The sequence below is a fragment of the Acanthochromis polyacanthus genome, chromosome 9 (assembly GCF_021347895.1).
Source record: "Acanthochromis polyacanthus isolate Apoly-LR-REF ecotype Palm Island chromosome 9, KAUST_Apoly_ChrSc, whole genome shotgun sequence".
Lineage (NCBI taxonomy): Eukaryota > Metazoa > Chordata > Actinopteri > Pomacentridae > Acanthochromis > Acanthochromis polyacanthus.
This window is the reverse complement of record NC_067121.1, coordinates 20889696-20909143: the sequence shown is the minus strand read 5'-3', so window position 1 is coordinate 20909143 and position 19448 is coordinate 20889696. Positions and strand designations below refer to the sequence as shown.

The 19448-nt window shown below is 42.3% G+C and overlaps 1 protein-coding gene across 6 annotated transcripts in view; it reads left to right on the top strand.

Moving 5' to 3' along the window:
- Nucleotides 1-19448, top strand: part of mib1 (MIB E3 ubiquitin protein ligase 1) — a 60293-nt gene that overhangs the window by 13645 nt on the left and 27200 nt on the right. For all 6 annotated transcript variants that reach the window (XM_022191134.2, XM_022191133.2, XM_022191135.2 and 3 more), the window contains exons 7-12: nucleotides 403-586; nucleotides 1622-1766; nucleotides 1890-2023; nucleotides 2879-2986; nucleotides 3079-3276; nucleotides 3520-3671. In XM_022191134.2, coding sequence (XP_022046826.1) covers nucleotides 403-586; nucleotides 1622-1766; nucleotides 1890-2023; nucleotides 2879-2986; nucleotides 3079-3276; nucleotides 3520-3671 — 921 coding nt within the window. The remainder of the gene's footprint in view (nucleotides 1-402; nucleotides 587-1621; nucleotides 1767-1889; nucleotides 2024-2878; nucleotides 2987-3078; nucleotides 3277-3519; nucleotides 3672-19448) is intronic.

The window sequence follows — 19448 nt, the reverse complement described above, 5'->3', positions numbered from 1 at the left end:
CTGATGTCAACATGGTTAAAACACATACAAATAAATTCTGATACAGATACAATACTTAGATTTACGCAAGTGTTGATTAAACATGTATATAACATATTAAAAGAATGTGTATGCTTTTTGAATTTAACACTTTATTTTTCACAAGCAACTTGTAGGACCTAATTGAAAACTATTAGGTTATTGTTATGCTTTTAAGGAAAATTTATCTGGAATTATTTGACTCATGAAGCTGATATGATGTGACCTAACTAACAGTCTTTGTCTGAGTACAGACCACGACCTACAGAGAGCGCAGGAACTTGACAACAGCTTATTGTTTAATTTTAGTCTGTTTCAAGTTGGTTATGAATTGTGAGCGAGGTCGTCTGTGTTGTTTGAAAGCATTGATTTCTGGATCCTCAGATGGACATTCAACCCAGCAGTGCTGACGAAGGCCAATGTAGTGCGCAGTGGTGAAGTTGCAGCCGGTGCAGAGGGAGGCACTTCCCAGTTCCTTGTGGGAGATCTGGTCCAGATCTGCTATGACATCGACCGCATCAAACTGCTACAAAGAGGCCATGGAGAGTGGGCTGAGGCGATGCTACCTGTAAGAGTTTCATACACGTGTGCAAATTTGTTTATGCTTACAGTCAACTTTATGCCTGTGAATACCAGCTTAAATTTTATGAAAATAAATGTTATGTAGCCCTGTTTCACTAACATGATGGTTTTCTGAAAAATGATTGTCAGACTGTTTTAGAAGGATGTCTATGTAAGGTTATTTTATTTATCAGGGAAGTATAATGTTTAATGAAACTGTATGCTGGAAGAGAAAAAAATGATTACAGGATCTCACATGAATCATAACATGTAACAACAGATACCTCCTCTTGAATCAGTTTATGCGTGTTCTGCTGCCAGTTCTTTCATAAAATCTTTTTTTAATCACAACATGACTTTATTCTTCCTATATTATGAAGTTTATTCATCGCTGCCCAGCGTGCCGTAGGTTATGTAACGCAGTCTACTCCAATATGCCACTTGTCCCTGCCAAACTGGTCCCCTCAGCAGCTAATGAGCCTTAAAACCCTGAGATGGGTTGTATCTTTGATCACTAACCATGGCTGTTTGCTGCCCGCTGCTGCATCTACTGCAGCAGTCCCTGTTATTGATGACATCCTCCAGGACAGCCCCAGACCCAGCTCAACAGACTCCTAGTGCCTCTTTCTTATATAGCCAGAGCTGAGATGATATAATTCAAAATTGAAAAGCATTATGTTCTGTCCTCTCTATATTGCCTCTATGGATGAGGAATAGACTCTCATGCAGAAGGGTCTCCTTCATTTATATCCATCTCCTTCTTTGTGAAATTGAATGTCCTCTGAATAATGATAACACAGCTTAAGTCTACAGTGGTTTATTTTTTCTTTTTTTTTCTTACAATAAGCTTGCTTTCTACTCCTTGTAGGACAATTGCTTTGTTGAGCCAGTATCCTTTCCCCCTCACCTCTATTTTTGTAGTGCTTTCTCACAATCTCCCTCCATCTGTCCTCTGCCACGTACAGACTCAGTTACACAGCCCATAGCCCAGAGACAACAACCCACCATATACTAATGAGTTTGTCACAACATTTTTAAACAGACCCTAGGCAAGGTGGGCCGTGTGCAGCAGATCTACTCTGACAGTGACCTGAAGGTCGAGGTTTGTGGGACTTCTTGGACGTACAATCCTGCTGCTGTCACAAAGATCGCCCCCTCCGGCTCTGCTGTCAGCAATGCCTCTGGAGGTATGTGTGAACATGAACTATTGACACAGAGAGAGTATCGTTTTAATTCTTTGTCCTCTCTACCCCTTGTATTCTGGCATCTACATGCAATCAGTTTCTCATGTTTTCCTTCTGTTTTGCCAGAGCGTCTGTCTCAGTTACTGAAGAAACTTTTTGAGACACAAGAATCTGGAGACATCAATGAGGAGCTGGTCAAAGCAGCAGCCAACGGAGACCTGGCCAAAGTGGAGGACATTCTGAAGAGACCTGATGTGGACGTAAGTGCTTCAGTATTTTGATATTTTGTTATAGGCAGCTGGTATTTCTGTGTAATTTTTTTTAAGAAGACCCAGTGATTTCACCGTTAAACATATACAGAACATCTGAGCACACTTAAAATTTTAGCTGAAATACTCCTGGAAGTGCTTTGCTCTTCTGTCAGTATATTGAGAAGGCTGAGAGTCTCCCAGGAAAGGTCTCTAAGATCCTCCCACTGCTACACCTCTCTCAATCTGAACAGCATTAAGGCTGGGCCCAGAGGAGGCACCAAGGAGCACTGGTGTGCACTGCAGCACAGAACCTGAGTCACTCTCAGAATCAAGTGGATCTACAAACCCCATATGGTTGTATATTGTGTTCTATCACAGACTACAGGACAGGGAAGACACCCATTTGCAACAGGACAGAAATTTGTATCTTCTATAGGTTATGAGAACTTGTTATATTAAATCTGCAATACTGTCTTTCACTCAGAGCAAAAGAGAATGAATGAGTGTCTGTGCGTGTGTGTCATTGGTGAAGGCTGGCCAGATGCCCTATTGCCTTTCAGTGGAATTATTTGCTTAAAGCTGAGCACACTGAGCCCGGCCAAGTGATCCGGCTGCCAGGACAAGAGACGTCTCGAGACTCCCAACGGAATCCACATTAATATTTATGCTCTGAGTTTTTGCAGTGCTGCAGTTGGTGATGAAACATGCACACACAGCCGTGCATGCACATCTACACACACAAATGCTGAAACACACTCACACTATTCTTATTTCCTAACTGCTAATTCAGTAAATGCGGATATAGACCTTAAGCATGACATTGACATGTACCCATCCTCTCACTGTGTCTTCATGTGTTTGCAGGTGAATGGGCAGTGTGCTGGACATACTGCCATGCAGGCAGCCAGTCAGAACGGTCATGTTGACGTTCTAAAGCTGCTGCTTAAACACAATGTGGATCTGGAGGCTGAGGTTGGTATAATTTTAAAAAATCCTTCTCACACTTGTGTTCTTTCATATCACAAATGCATCTAAACCTGTTAAATGTGTGTGACTGTACTCAGGACAAAGATGGAGACCGGGCAGTGCACCATGCAGCCTTTGGTGATGAGGGCTCTGTCATTGAGGTGCTGCAGAGGGGTGGTGCTGACTTGAATGCCAGAAACAAGCGAAGGCAGACTCCATTGCACATAGCCGTCAACAAAGGTCATCTACAAGTGGTTAAAACTCTTTTGGACTTTGGCTGTCACCCCAGCCTCCAGGTATTTAGAACTTCAGTTTATTTGCCTATTGAAAAATGCTGCATGGCATGCCTTGAGACATCTTACAGAAGCAATATAGAAGCAAAAGGCTATGACAGCAATGCCCAAAACAGTGACATTCTGCTTTTCATTGATTGTAAATTACATGGTTTGGAAAGATGTTCTGATAATTGAGTGGTTGTATCATGCATGGTTTGAAATGATGTAGTTGGAGTCGAAAGTAATACAAGGGTTTTCTTTTAGGATTCAGAAGGTGACACACCTCTGCACGATGCCATTAGCAAGAAGAGAGATGACATGTTGTCAGTGCTGCTGGAGGCCGGTGCTGATGTTACTATCACTAACAATAATGGGTTCAATGCCTTGCATCATGCTGCCCTGCGAGGAAACCCCAGGTATGTGACACTTTACCGTCGGAGCTAACCGATGCACCTCTTTGGTGATTACAGTAAAAAAATGTATGTTTAGAAAGGAATCTGTGGAGGCAGTACTCTCAGGATCGCAACAAAGATCTGCTTAATTGTCAATAAAGCTAAGATAAGCTACACATGAAATCCTAAAATTGACTTCCAAATCCTTTATCCCTTTTTCATACAAAAGGGATAATGAGTACAATCGGAAAAGTAGTATTTTTTTGTTTTCTTTCTCTACCAAAAACATAACACTGTTTGGCGCAAGCTTGGCTGTCGATGAAATGCACACTAAATGCTATGGAAATTATCCTTAATGTTGTGGATTTGGAACATTTAAATGAGCTGAAGTGTTGAGTTCAGCATCTCTATCTGCTGTTTTGCTGTTCACCAAAAGCAGCCATGCTTGACCGTTTTAAAGCTTATTGTTCATGCTGACCACACTGGATCATTTCCTTATAGTAGTTGGCAGCTACTACGGTATTTAAATCAAACATTTATACGATTTTTTTCTATTTAAATTTTATTTGTAACTTGATTTTTTTTTTTTACCTTAATTTTTTCACTTTAGTCAGTTTTTTATTATTAGAGGATATTTTTGAGAAGAATTATGTGCACTTTCCTGCATCAAATCAGTGTCTGTATGTTCTCCAGTCAAACATAGTTGCCATTGTGGTGGTCTCACTGAATCGCGTCAAGGAAAAAAAAATGTGCTTAGCCATGAGCATTGAATGATATCTGGCTAAGCTAACTCAGCTTAACTCAGACACAGAAAACAAAATTTCAGATTCACTATTCAAGCCATATCAGCCTTTTTAATTATTATTTGAAACCAGTAGAGTTGATGTTTGCTTCTCAGCAGGCAGAGTACAGAGGCCCTGACAGAATCACTAATCTGTTACTTAATCATCCTCACTTGGAATGAAAAATGTGGACTCACCATCTACAGGTCTAAACTTGGAGACAATCTAGGCCAAGTCATTGACGTAAGCAATTACAAAATTTTGATTAACTGGCAGAGAATCCTATTGAGGATCAGTTTAGAATGTGAGTTTAATTCACAAATTGTTGTGTTTGATGTAAAGACCAGTTTTCATGTCATGGATTATCTTTTCAGCATCCTCTAAACTTGTTATGTAATAGACTGACACTGTCTGGTGTGAATTGAATAGATTTGTACAAATTTAATATTTAAAATGAATCAACCATTTGATGCGCAAATTTCTTCCACAGAGTCCACTGAAATTTGAAAGTAGTTTAAAATGCTAAAATACATTTAATTCCACTTCCTCACTATAACATTTTATCCACCTATAATCTCTCACTTTTCTTTGACATTCTTTGATGTTTCAGTCAGGCCTATAGGCGTCATCCATCTCCTCATCAGATGCTATGTTCTCTTATGTTAACTTTTATTATATTATTATAGCTAATGGCCTCTCAAGTTCAATTGTTGTTTCCTTTTACTGTTACGCTAATCCATCATAATGTGCTGTGAACAGAGCCTGCCCGTTCTTCTTGTCCTTGGGCATTGCTATTTCTGACAAGCAGGTTGCTGTTCCTCTCTCTATCTGCTTTATTCTGGTCTCTCAACCCTGAGCATATTAAAGATGGCTCAGAGAGATGACTGTCTGTTTCATATTGATCATCCAGGGTCTCTTGAAGGTGGGGTCTGCGGTTCTGCAAACAGATTGTTTGGTATTTAGCTAGGCAGCATATTCGGATAGTTAGCATGTACCAGATTTACAATCCTTCTCACTCACACTGCACCCTCTCCCCCTTGTCTTCCCTCCCCCACCCTTTTGCCCTGTCCTGTGCTTGAGCATGGGACAACAAACACTGCAATAGTGTTGCATGGACTGATCCCAGCCATTTAGTTTGTTTCCCTCTTACAGAGCCAGGACTGTGTTTAAACAGATTGAACACTTATGGGATCATAAGGAGATATTTGCAGAATTTGACAAACAAAAATAAAGGATTGGAATCATAACTCCCTTTTTGAGGTGTGGGATATTAATGTTTTACATAGTCATTATACAAGACTAGAGCAGTTTATAAAAGTTAACAGTATTTGTACGTTCGTGTGTGAGCGCGATTATCCCGCACTAAATGTCATTGCCCTTCACTGGCAGTTATTCTTTTGGCATGAGAACAAAGGGAATTCAGGTCAGAGGGCTGTAGAACACCTGTCATCGACAGCAAGTCTGGACAGACCCAGTCTTCCACCTCTGGTCCACTGCACAATAGATTATCTAAGCCAGTTTAATGCATGATTAGTTTGTGTTGCACTGATCAATTAATCTGCAGATAGACTTAGACATCACTCTACAAAAACACAAAGCATTGCTTATCAAGGACGATAAAAGTTGTCAGAAGGGTTTTCTCCATTCTAATGTATTGTCAAATAGGTTAAGGAATCATACAGTTAGTCAAACATTTATTTATTTTTCACAAGCAAATGATCAAAATGGCATTAGTAATTACATTACTTGTCTAAAAATTTTTGGAAGCAAAATACAAATAATGGTACAAATACATAGATGAGGCGCAATTTAAATCTAAATAAATATTGATTATTTAACGGACATAGTTTGAACTGGAACAGATGTGCAAAAACATCTAAGCAAATCATTAAGTTAAAGTGAATGCATGATGATGTATTTTATAACGTGATTTAATTCTTAATGCATCTTCATTCTTTTTTCATTTTTTTGGGTGAATTTTACAAAGGTACAGCGCTATCCTACTTTGTCCCTTCTGGCAGGTAATTTCAGAGGTGATGATCTCTGAAATTGAATGCAGTTATATAGATACGTGTATAGTAAATGTTTTTCAAACTTAACTTTGTAAATGGCAGAAAAAGAATGAAAATGACACATAGAGAACTGAAAATTTGTCCATGGTCAGCCATCCCAGTCTTTGTAATTCAAGAGAGAAAAACTATTGTAAGGCTGCTGTGTAGTCTTTTACTGCATAGCTTTTAAATTTTAATGAAAAACAGCACACATATTTAGGAAAGGTCACAGAACAGCAGACTTTAAACAAAATTATTTGCATTATAAATAGGAAAACGCACTGGGTGCATAATGTATATATGTAAACCCGGTTTATAAATATACAGTAGAAAGTTGGTCCACCGTAGTATTCATTGATTTACAGGCAAAAATGCTAGAGTACAGTATTTTCTGTATCAGGCCTCCTGTCGTGTTGTGTGTGCATTGCTTGCTTCAGTCCACGCTCTGTCCCCTTGCCTTCAGAGAAACGAAGATATATGTCGCTTTCTCCAGTCTGCCCATTTACTTTTATTTCACGCTCGAGCTCCTGCAATATCGGGGAGACAGTCCACAAGTCCTAAAGCTCTCGAAAATCTCTCCCTAGGTTGAAGTAAAAGTACCTCGTCCAGTTTGTTTTTAGTGGAGAGGCAGTTGTTTCGATTGAGTGCTTAGAGAAATTCCTAACATAGAATCATATTTCTAAAAAAGTACTCTTGATGACTGTCGATAACAAGTGCTTGGAGTCGGAAGCTAATCAAAAGGCCCTCAGATAAAGGATATCACCTGAAGCCCGTCTGGTTAATGACTGATGTTATTATTGCTTCCGATGTTAGCTTTTACAGTTGGGCCTGCTGTTTGCCTTGTGTTTAGATTGAGTATTGGCACAGACTGCTCTGGCATGCATGGCCAAAATGAGTATAAAATGTAATTTTTCATCAAAACTATTACAGCACAACGACTGGAGAACAGGGGGGAAAAATCTAGCTTCCTTTTTGTGTTCTGTTTTGCTAAGTGATGTAAGTTATTAACGTCAAATGTTAGCTTTTGGGTTCAAGTAGAGAATGTGTCGGAGTCCCTGGTGTGCATGTAATGTGTTATGTGCCTGGGTGTTTTAAGAGCGTGGGTGGGTCTTCCAGCAGTGGAAACAAGATTGAGGAAGACACATAGGAAGAACCCTGTGGGTGACAGATGAATCTTTCAACTTGAAGTCCCAAATACTGAGACAAATCAACTCCACCAACAGGGGAGCGGCAGGAACTGGGGAGTTGTACAATATTTTACCTTGTTCATTACTCGCATACACACCACTACAGAGTGTAAAGGCATTTCCTCATAAATTAAACCTAGTTGTTAAGTTTTACAATTTCTAGCGAATTATAAGTGCTGGTATAACCAGCAGTAATGTCTTCAGGAAAGGATTTTCTTGGCCCTCCACATTGTGTGTTCTCCTTGTGTGTTTACTGCAGCTCTAGCCTGCAAGGAGAGCCTGGCTCATCTCTGTCTTTCCCTCGAGCTGCTAGAAGCCAGTAGCTGCTACAATACTGTAAACAATACGATTAATAGCCCATGACTCATAAACGGGCTCTAAACAAGCCCTGCAGCGGCTGTCTGTACCCTTTTACGTGTCACCTCCTTGTAATATTTGCCCTCCTCCCTCTCCGATAGAGTTCTCAGCTTTCTTTAACATGGTAACATACAGGAAAACCCCATGGTAATTGCCTTACCTGAGGAGACGGACGAGTTCTGCAAGCAGTCACACTGAATTCTCCATGTAATGTCAGTACCAATAGGCCGTGGTATAATGGTAGTATTGTACTAGGGATCGTGGTTAGATAGAAAATAGTGTTGCTGGCCCATGGAGACAGTGGACATGGGTTGAATGTTCACATTTCTACAAATTTTCCGATATGACCACACGTTGTTCATGATTAGCATTGATTGAAAAGTAGGTTTTTCACTCTCATGTTCATATTAGACTAGGCTAATCAAGAAGGACCACTGTGACTGAGTAAACTAGTGCTTGTTAGGATGCACAGATTGATTTCCGAGTATTGTTCCAATGGAATACCCTTTGATAATAATGTGTTTATAATCAAGTCTATATGCTATACCTACATCCTCAAACAGGTTTGAGTAATTAAACAAATGACAACTTTTAGATCAGCTGAAACAAAGGATTCAGGAGTGTTTTTTGGGGTTATGTTTTATATTTTCTGTGTGTAAAAAGAGATCCGTTTGATGTTGCATTAAGTGCCAAATTAGTTAGGCAAAACACCAAAAGAGAATAGAAAATGAGGGATGGCAGGAGACACTGTGTGAGGGGATTTGAGTTTGATCTGCCTGCTTGTTCTGCAGCCACAGCATGTGAATCTGTAAGACTGTAGCCGTTTTGCGAGCGAGTGTGTGCTCTTGTGATTTCTACGTTCAGCTACTGTCCTCCAAAGCATCTGGCTCTCATCTACCCCAGCTTGTCCGACATCACTGCAGTATGCTTGGGGGAGAGGAGGGTGAAGACTTGGTGTGTGCGTGCAAGTGTGTACATTCCCTAAACAACGGTATTTTGCCCCTTCTTAGTGTCTTGCTCCCCTATTGTTGTGTTTGTTTCTTTAGAACTCTCTACAATGCCATTGTGACCCTGCTGAGACACATTAGCTCACTCCTTTATTTTTTTCTTTTGCCTATTCCCACCCACAGTGTAACTGACTGTTAGCATCCAGTGACAGTCAGTTTAGAAAGTGTTTTAGCAAGACAGCCGTACATTCTCACACAGACATGTGAGCGCTGTATTTCTGAAATGGCGCACGCTGCACGTCTACCCCCTGCTATTTTTGAAACACCCCTTGATAGTCTGGTCAGAATGTCAATCCTGCTAGAGATAGAGAGGCAACACTCAGTCAGGAAAGGGGACCATACAAGAGTTTTGAAGCTGGGATTGATTTCTTTATTAGTCAAAATGACACAGGTGCAGCACTGAATATGACATTCACTGAACACTCCAGATGTTGTTGGTAGAGGAAAAGCCATAAGCCATTTATCATTAAGTGGCCTGCTGTTATTATAGTGATTTTGTTGAAGGCATCACAGCAAAAGGGGTTCCTGTAGTCATCAAAGCATAGCTACAGCTGGTTGAAGGGGACCAAATCCATTCAAGAGGTGATTTGGTTCCATTTTACCAGCTTTAGCAAAGCATTGTGGAATCACTGTTTCAGAGATAGACGCTAGAACTGTTGAAGTGCAATGAACTGGCTCAAAATTTTAGCAAAAAAAATAAAACAATGCTGTACAGAAGAAGGGCATGTTACATCTGAACACCTTTTTAAAACTTGAGTTGTGGCTCATTACACCGTGTCCACCCATTAGTCAGAATGGACAGTGCTGTCTTTAATTTGTCCTGCTTTTTTCTTTGCCTTTTCACCTTCACCCATTCTGTATCACACACAAGTACGTTTAGCACACTACACCCCATTTACCACCACACCAATAACACACAGGTACAGTTGATCAACCTTACCTAACTTTCTCCTTTGCTGCCTCCCAGGCAGTCTATTTATCCTCTTCGCTATCTTTTTAAGTTTTATGCTTGCCCCCTCTCAGAGAGTGAGAAAAATTGTTCCCTGAGAAAAGGATAATAATAATCTGTGGCAGTGCACTTGAGTCAAATGTCCTGGAGTCATGAAGCAATTACAGGCTCTGACAGATGGGCCCTGCTGCAAGCACGCTGCCGCTCCGGTCACCGAGACGGCCAATAGACAAATGTAGAGGCATAACTACATACACAAGCTCTCTCACTCATACTCCTACAGCAGTACTCAGGGGTGTCAAGTCACAACATTAATTTAAACCAGTCATTTAAGTCCTCGGGACTGATTTGCAGTGTAGAGGGTACTGTTTGAAACTTGACGGAGAGCAGATTGTTTTATATCTCTTTCAGGGATATACAGTTGTAACTTTTTCTACTACAAAGCATTCCTATGCTAATACAAAAATGATCAAAGTAACACTCACAAAAAGAACTTTGATTTTGCTCAAGTGTGTGTTTCTAAGCTGGTGGTAGATGCAGTCAATCATGAGATCATTATTCCATTTCTACTATTGCAGAAACATTAAACAATATTACTAATATTTTAGACAGGTAATGTGTGTTTGTATGTATTTTGTTTTGTTAATTTATCATAGCTGCAATATTTTGAAATTTGTCCTGCATAATACTCACCTCATGCATTTATGCTGCCTGTAACTATCTTTGCAATATGCACTTAAGTGACATTTATTTGGCCTTTTTTCAGCAGTAATTTTTCATAATTCTAATAAATGTTCCCTTGACACTATAACATAGGGGGACTATGAAACATAGTCAGCTGTTGTAATTATTGGCTTTTTCTGCCAAGGCACGAATTAGGTTCTCGGAGTGACCGGCGACAGCTGAGGGATATACAGCACTGCTTGTAGACAGGATGGAGGTCAACATAGGGCCAGCTTGATATGGCACACCAGAGGCAGGTCTATTTGTAACATACACTTGCACATTCATGCTTGCTCACTTACACACACACAGTCACTCAGAGTCAGGTGGCCAGGCTGCTCACCTCGTCTAAGGGCCATAACAGGGCAAAAGCAGGGGCGACGACAAGCACTTAGCATTTGATAATGTCAGCATCTGCTGTGTTTGTCACTCAGACAGCAGGCCATCGCTATTGAAGGCCAGGGTGAAACATGCAGCGCAAGCTTGACAAACTCATACACCTCTGATGTCTTGACAGAAAAGAGAGTGACACTGACATAATATAATGCACATCGGTAAAATGGGGCAAAGCTGGAAAAAAAACTCTGAAAAAGCAGCTGTGTTCTACTGCTTTTCTCAAGTAAAAACGCTGCATATTCTACCTAGACTGAGGTGACCTTTTCCGGAGGCTAGTTTTGCTATTTTTCCCAGTTGACTTATTATAAACTCATTTGATTCCATTTAGCCGCTGTGAAGAATTACAATTAACAATTTAACTTTGTGCAAATTCTTATGACTTTGGTACAGGTCTAGTTGAGTCTTTCCCTTCAGAGTATATGGCAAGAGGTTTTCTGTATTTTCTTTAGATGTGAAAAAACAAACTTCATCAAAGCAAAAGCAGGAATGTTATAAATCAATAAGAAATGTCAGAAGTTAATTTATTATAAAATATGTTACTTGCTTAAGTGTGTTTAACCATTTTAGCAAACACTTCAAAAGGAAGAAATTTCTGTTTATATCAGCCTAGTCATTTCAGCTTAGATATTAGTTTTTATCCAAGGTTAGTAGACTAAGTCAGCCCTGCACTTGGCATGATGATCAGTTCTGAATCAAGTGTTTAGTTTGTCATAAGAGTAGAGCTTTCGTATTACATTGACATAGGTGCAATTTTTTCCATTGTTCTACTGTAGGATGTTCTGTATGTAAATGCAGCTACTGCATGTGTTTTGGTTCCTTGTGTTATTATATATCTATAGTGACATCACTTTTGGAAATATGTCTTCTGCACGACGCTGACTGGCTAATCTACTTGAACTATCAAGATGCACCCTAGGATTATTTGCTCAAATTAACTGACATTTTTCCATTTTTGTTATTCATCCTTGTGTGCCTTCTCAAACCAGAGACAAAATGCATTGGGACGACATGCTACCTTTAACAAATGAGCTGCATTAAACAGGTTGAAAGAGAGGTAAACCTGTGCTAAAATTGGTAAAGGCCATTTCTATGTGTCAGGCATAGGCTAGAAAAAGAGGTCAGAATAGGTGAAAGTGCTAGATATGAATAGCTCGCTATGCAAACTACTCCCCATCTCCCCCCTCACTTCATTTCTCCCTGTGCCTCTGTCCATATTCTGTTGCCTTTATTTGTTTGAAGCAGTCGACAATTGGAATCAGCTGACAGGCCAGAGTTGACCCTGATCCTGCATTGTCACTTTTTGATGGTCTAATCTGGCTGCCATGCAGCCCAGCAAAGCATTTGGCAAGCATAGCAAACATGAACAATGAGAGCAGGAATCAGAGAAAAGGAGGGGGGGGGGGGGGCATGGGGCAGCCGGGTTGATGTAGGGAGGGTGTGTGGATAAGGGCAGTGGCATAATGGGAGGGCAGGCATAGTTAAACACACAAGATTGTTAACATAGAAGCCATATGATACAGCACTAGGATAGAGCAAGGCTGTGGTAGAATCAGCATCGTCAGTGCCTCTTCATTCTGCCTCCTCAGCAACTATTTACTGCTCTTTCAGTTGCATATTTTTAAAGAACTAGCTAGCAACAATGATAGAATTTTGGTCCGGTTCACCTTGCTTTCGTTCCCCCTTTGAGCCATGTAGGAGCACTGGAAAAGATTATGGTATTAATGGTCAGGAGCAGCTCCGGCATACCACTCGCTGCTCGCTAAAGTTGGTGCTAAGTTGCAGCTGGCTGAATTTCAAGGGCTGTAATGCAGCAAAATCACCCAATAATGAAAGGAGGCCCTGTTCATATGGCAGTGTCACAAGGCAACTGCCTATAGTTGTCAAACGTGGGCTGAAGCCATACTACTGTCAGAGCAAACCTAAACATGATTAGTATTGTTTAATGCTAACTTACATAATTGTCCAATGAATTGTTGCCGTATCTTGGATGAGAGATTTTTATTGGCCAAGTCAGCCAGTTTGAGAAAGCAGTAAGTTCCCTACAGCGATGATTGCTGCAGTGAGACTGCCCAGAGACAGTATAGCTAATGTATGAGCCTTACCACTCACATTCTTTCTCTCTTTTTTACTGTCTCTCTCCCTCGCTTTGACTTTCCTCGCAATTTTCTCTTCACCATGATCACAGACATATAACCGGTCTGCAAAGCACAAACATATCTTGAGACAGCACTGCCCAGCATCATTTTTCCAGAACGAGGACTCGCACCTCACCAAGAATACATACTTCTTTACATTCCATAGCTATCATATGTTCATATGGGTACATAAAGAAGTATGTACACTAAGGAGGCAATCTTAGGTATGAAATTTTCTCACCTTTTGTCAAGGTCAGGAAGTTATGAGCAGAACATTTTTCCTCACCGTTCTCTCTCCCAAGTATGGTAGTCTGCACTGTAAGGTGACTTTGAGTGTAAATTCAGTTCAACACTCAAGGCTTTCCTTTGGTTGCCATGTAAGGTTGAACAGCCAGTCCCCCGCCCCTGAACATAACAGAAGTTTTGCAGTCCATACCATAGTCGACTGTCCCAGTGACCCCTGCTGTCCTCCAGGCAACTGGGAGAAACCAGGAGGCTCAGAGGGACGAATACAGCTCCCTTTTTTTATGGCAGTTAGAAGGTGGTCTTTTTCTCTTTCCAGTAAAAACATCGAGGTGGTAGATTAAGGAGTTGGATAAAAGCAGCAGCAGCAAAAAGAGAAGCATTTTCTCCTTGAAAAAAAACAAAGGAAAAAGTCCGTGTTGTAAGGTGCACCCAGTCTTGTATGACGATCATTTGCTGTGTCCTGGGACCAAGGATGCACCTATAAGCTGAATGGTCCCGCTGACATGCTAAACATTTTCTCTTCTCTCCGCCCACTCTTCTTTCATGCTGTCTTCCTCACCATCATTTCCTTCTCCTATTTCACCCCCACTTTCTATATCCTTTCTGCTTTCCTACCTCTGACTTGTACCCACATGCACTCCTCTTGCCTATCCCATGTCTCTCTTGTGTCAGCAACGTCCCCAGTGGCAAACAGGAGTGCTTGCTGATGTTTGAAAATGAGGGTGATCCAAGTTGAACAGGAAGCTATTGTGAGCAGGATTTGGGCTTTAGGCACAGAGGCAGGCCATAGGTCACATGAAGGCGCTAATGCCCACTCAGCACTTGTGGATTGGTCCTGGCTATACCCCCCCCCCACCCACCACCACCTCTCCCGCCCTCCCCTTTTCTCTCTCTCTGTATCTCACTGTCTCCCCTCACAGAGATTACTGTTTTTATGGCTACCTTTTCGCACTTCCTTTTCCCTCTGATCAGACCTCACTTGTCTGTGTTTACAGTGAAACCAGCTGTTCTGTTGCAGAGTGGGTGGAACAGATCAATAACCATTTGCATGGTGGCGCGAATTGTTCAGCAAGTCTCTAATGAATCTTTGCCCCAGACCAGCACATTCCACAAGTCAACACTGCCTCCAACCATGCTAAGCTAGCCAGGAGGCTGAATGCTGAGGCAATGGGTGTAAAACGAAAAATGGATTAGGGGGAGACCAGCTTAGGTTTGAGTTTGGAGACTGGGTGGCTGAGAAGTGAATAAATGGGAAAAGTGGTGCAGTGTTTTTGCAGTGAAAGCGTTTGGAATAGTAATGAGAGAAGGTGTAACTGGAGGTGACAGTTGTTCTCAGCATGAAGATAGGGTTGGGCAGGTGGATGAGCCTGGTCCTAAAGGTGTGACGTCCTGTTTAGGAAATGTCACAGCTGCCCGAGAGGGTGAGCAAATAGGAGAGAGAGGGGGTGAAATTCCTTCCTACACACAGCGGGATGGAGGTTGGGGAACGTGAACCAGCGAATTAGCCCAATGGTTGTTGTGTCTGTTCTGGTTTGGGCGATAGTACTGCAGTACTGTGTGCCCTGCATGCCCTGCCTAGCCTATAGCAATCCGTTACAGAGAGAGAGAGCGAGAGAGAGAGAAGAAACTAGGTTACTACCCTAAGTGCTGTGGGTTCAGCCAGTGACACACATCTACTCAGCCAGCCATTGCTGCCCAATATCCCCTCCCACCCCTCCTCACCACCACCCCACATCTGTGTTAATACACTTCCCACAGCTGTGTGCTGTCAATCCGCTTTTCCTCCTGTTCAGAACTCATGACCTGCCCGCTGTTCATTATTCTGATGCTTCGTCATCCCTCTGGTCGCCACGTTCCATCCTTCCGCCTCAGTCAGCCAACCTTGGTCTCAAAAGTGCGACGTGTCCTCAAACTTACCTCCCATCAATTAAGAAAAGCAGTGACCACCCCCGCCCCTCTGTTTAATTAACAAATCATCTGTTAGGAGCATCAATGAAGAACCAAAAAGATGTTTCAAAAAAGACAAAAATAACACATTAAAAGTCCCAGTAATTATAGTATCCGTTAGTCATGGTGACAAAAACATCTTGGTAGGTGACGGATGCAGAGGGCGAATTGTGGGTAAGGGAATGTCTCTCCACACCAGTGCAGGTCTGAGTTAACGAGTCCGTCATTAGATAGCGGCAGGGCTGCAACCATGAAGCCTAATGAGCCAAAGAGCTCTGCTGCTGCAGCATGTCCGGCCAGTGCCAGGAACACAAGAGAGGGAGAGGGAGAGTGAGCAAGACAAGAGAGGGAGGGAGGGAGAAAGAACAAGATGAGAGAGATAGAGTGGAGAGTGCAAAAAACAGGGCTAAAATCCATGTGGACCACAGCAACTCTCCAGCCTCCCTTTTCCCTGTTTCACCTCCTCCTGCATCCTCCTTCTCTTCATACTTTTTTCTCTTTTACAAAGCCTTGATTTCTTCCCTTCTTCTAAGATAAGAGGAACAAGAGGAGGTGATGAAAAAAGCCCAAAGGTGTTCTCTGGTTAAGTTCTGTCCCAGTGCCGCTGCTGCTGCAGAACAGTACATTCCACTCCCCCTTTCGACTACGCGACTCACAGGCAGACCATGCGGTTAATAACTGATCGCATCCGAAGAAGAGAGAGGAAAGAGAGAGGACGGGGGACATCAAGGCCCATCAGGGGTAAACTCCGTCCAAAAGCGAAGGAAGAGCATATATTACCTGTCAGATCAGTTTCTTGTCTGAGCTGCTCCTCCTCTCTTCCCCTCCTCTCCTCCTCTTCCCGTAGTGAAGAGAGCCATAATGACCTAGAGAGCGCTCCAGCTGCTGCAGCCATCGTGTGTGCCGGGTGCACGCCTGACTCGCTGAATCAGCTTCTATGATTGGGGGAAGGAGGGGTGATGGCGGGCGGGTTGAGTGCCAGAGTCAGGGAGGGGAGGAAGGGGAAAGGAGGGGAAGCGGGCATACACACACACATGCACACACATTCCCACACAAACACAAGTCATACCTTTAGAGGAGGAAGACGTAGAGCTGACATGAAGAGCTGCCATTTGAAAAAAAAAAGGGGGGGGGGGGGCAGAGAGAGAAGAGGGAGAGAAGGAGGGGTGAAAAAAATCTGCAGCACTCTCCTCTCCATCATGTGCATTCTGAGGGAGAAAGCTGGGAGGATGCCCTGATCGGTAGAGGAGGCAGAAAGTGTACCAACCATACTCCCACCCTGCCTTTTTCTTATTCCATCGACACACACGCAGTCCCAGTGCTTTATCCTGCTCCTAAAATGCGCTTTTATTATTCAGTGGAACTTTATACAGCAGCTTAGATGAGGGAGTTTACTGAATGTTTGAGAGCAGAATTGTGATAGAGGTATTTTAAAAAGAGAGCGAGAGAGAGTGATGGCTGTGCCTCTGCGGTAGAAGACAGCTGTACTTTTAATAGTCCCTCGTGATCCATGCAAATTTGATTAGCATTGTCAGGGACTAGAGATGGAGGATTTTGCAATATCATTTAGGTATTTTTGGTGTTCATATTTTCGGCAGCTGTAAATTTTTGGCATGCAGCTTATACATTCTAGTGCATTGCAAGGGTCACCTTTTCACTGCAAATGGATCAAGTAGAGATGCTGCTGCAGTTCGAAGGGCAGAGAGCAGTGGAAGTCCACAGTGGCAGCAAGTTTAGGGGCAAGGGGCCAGGCAGCCAGTGACTTTCTACCCCACTGTGTGGAGGGCTTCACTAAATGGTTCGTACTTTGTGGGAAGCCAAGCATTTGAAACATGCCTCGGCCCCATTTTGCTGGGCTGCTCCTGTGTCTTGTCTCACCACCTCCCTGACCATATTTAGTCAAGCAGTGCAAAAAATAGTTCCCACTCCACTCTGCTCCTCTCCTTGCCCCCCCCCCTCATATCTCCCCCTCAGCAACTGTTGGCTACAGGCTCCGGGAAGCCTCCCCTACAGCTCCCTGCCTATCGATTCCACCGGCCTGGAGGGAAAGAGGAGCGTTAGGCCAGCTAGCCCCTGCTACCATTTGCTGCGCTATTTTTAGTAGCTCCAAATAAAGTGGTCTCTCGTGCTTCCACTTGTATATTCTTGAAACCTCCCCATCCCCTGCTTTACATCCTTACCACCAACTCCACCGCCTCCTCTGATAGCAGCCTTTCCCTCTGTGTCCTTTTGACCCCCCCAACCCCCCCTACCCCTCTGTCTCTATCATTCTTCTTTTAAATAGACCTGGAACACGCTGCTTATGGTAGAGCTTCTGTCTTCTCACCGCTATACTTAGAATAACTGCATATTCGAGAAATGGAGGAGAGGGTGAGGCTGAACGTGTAGTGCAGTGAAGCAGAGAGGGCATTAGACAGCAGGAAACAGTTTTGTATTTTCCCATATTTTTATTTATTTATTTATCCATCCATCCTGCTTTTGGTAATATAGAGAGACAAGTGGCAGCCTTACCTCTGAGGAACTGAAACGTTTGGACTGCTTTCTCCTTTTTGAGCTCTCATTAATTTTCAAGTGTCTTTTTCAAGCTTTCCCGAGGCGCGGCCACTGAAGAATCTATTTAATTAGTTGGTCTCATCATGGCGCACATCTATACTGTACGGAAGCAGTGTCCTCTGTGCCCTCCTCTCTTTTCGCTCTCTACTCTTCTACCTCCAGCCTCCCATTGGTAACTCCAGATACAAGTACACAAGTTCTCTTCCTGGCTTCCTTACTTACCCCCACTGCATTTCAACTGCAAAATGCCCATGCTGTGAGAGTATGCTCCTTAAGGAAATCGTATGGAGACCAGACTTGGGCATTACAGTTGTAATGGATGACTCACAAACACTCTGAAGATGGCCCAGACTTTTCATGAGCCAGAAAAATGTCACACAATTCTCTGGTCCTTAATTTGATAAGCCTTTTAACTAGCTCACAGTCATTCTGCCCTCACACGCAGTTATATCTCGGGCCTTTTTCATGGTGGAGATAATTCTGCATAGATTTAAGTGTGCAATTTAATTAATGTGTTGTCACCGCAAATTATAGCTTTTCGATTACATTATCTTTACGGCTGTTACAAGAAATGACCATTTGTGAGGCAAAATGGATTCCAAACTCTAATGTGTTTGCTCCCAACTTGACCTTACATTGCCAATCAAAGTGCTGGATAAATGACAACTTTAAATTCCCACCTGCCCCACAGACTCTACATTTGTACATCATTTAAAACTGAACTATGAGTAATTTTCCAGACAGCCTTTTCATGGGAAATGAACTTATTGCACATGTGCATTTTGAATTGTGTTTTTATTCCCTGCTCACTTGGTTAAGGGTTTCGTGGCTTATAACCAGCTTCACTGAAGATGCCCTCGTGTTTGGTATATCCCTCCCTTTGGGTCTCCACTTTGCCTATTTCAGCCACCCAACCCACCAGTTTAATCTCAATTACATCCAGACATCCCATCTGCCCCTGAAACTCGGCAGCATGGCTTATGTCTTCTCTCCATGATGAATAGCACAGGGCTGAATGTTTAGCTGAGCAGTTAATCGATCAATAAGAAAGGGTCTACTAATGGATGTGCTTTGTTTCACTTGATGAAGGGGTGGGTTGGGTTGTTCTCTCTATGAGAACCGTTTAAGACATAACTCCATTCAAGTTAAATAAAAATATGCATAAAGCAGATCAGTCTAAGATCAGCCATATGCATGTTTTAATGATTCTTTATGTTGTTCAGTAGATGCATTGCTTTTTGAAACAAATGCAACATTTGCCAAGCTGGTTGTAAGATGAATATTTAAAGCTTTTTTTCTGTTGTTTGAAATTTTTGGATAATTATCATTCAGGAGTTTGACACTGATTAATAGAAAAGTATTGAACTAAATAGATCTCTGCAGCGTGATATGAAATAAATCAAATTATTACGCGTAATTAATTGTATAAATGCTTACCCTCCACATACATGAACAAAGCATAACAAAG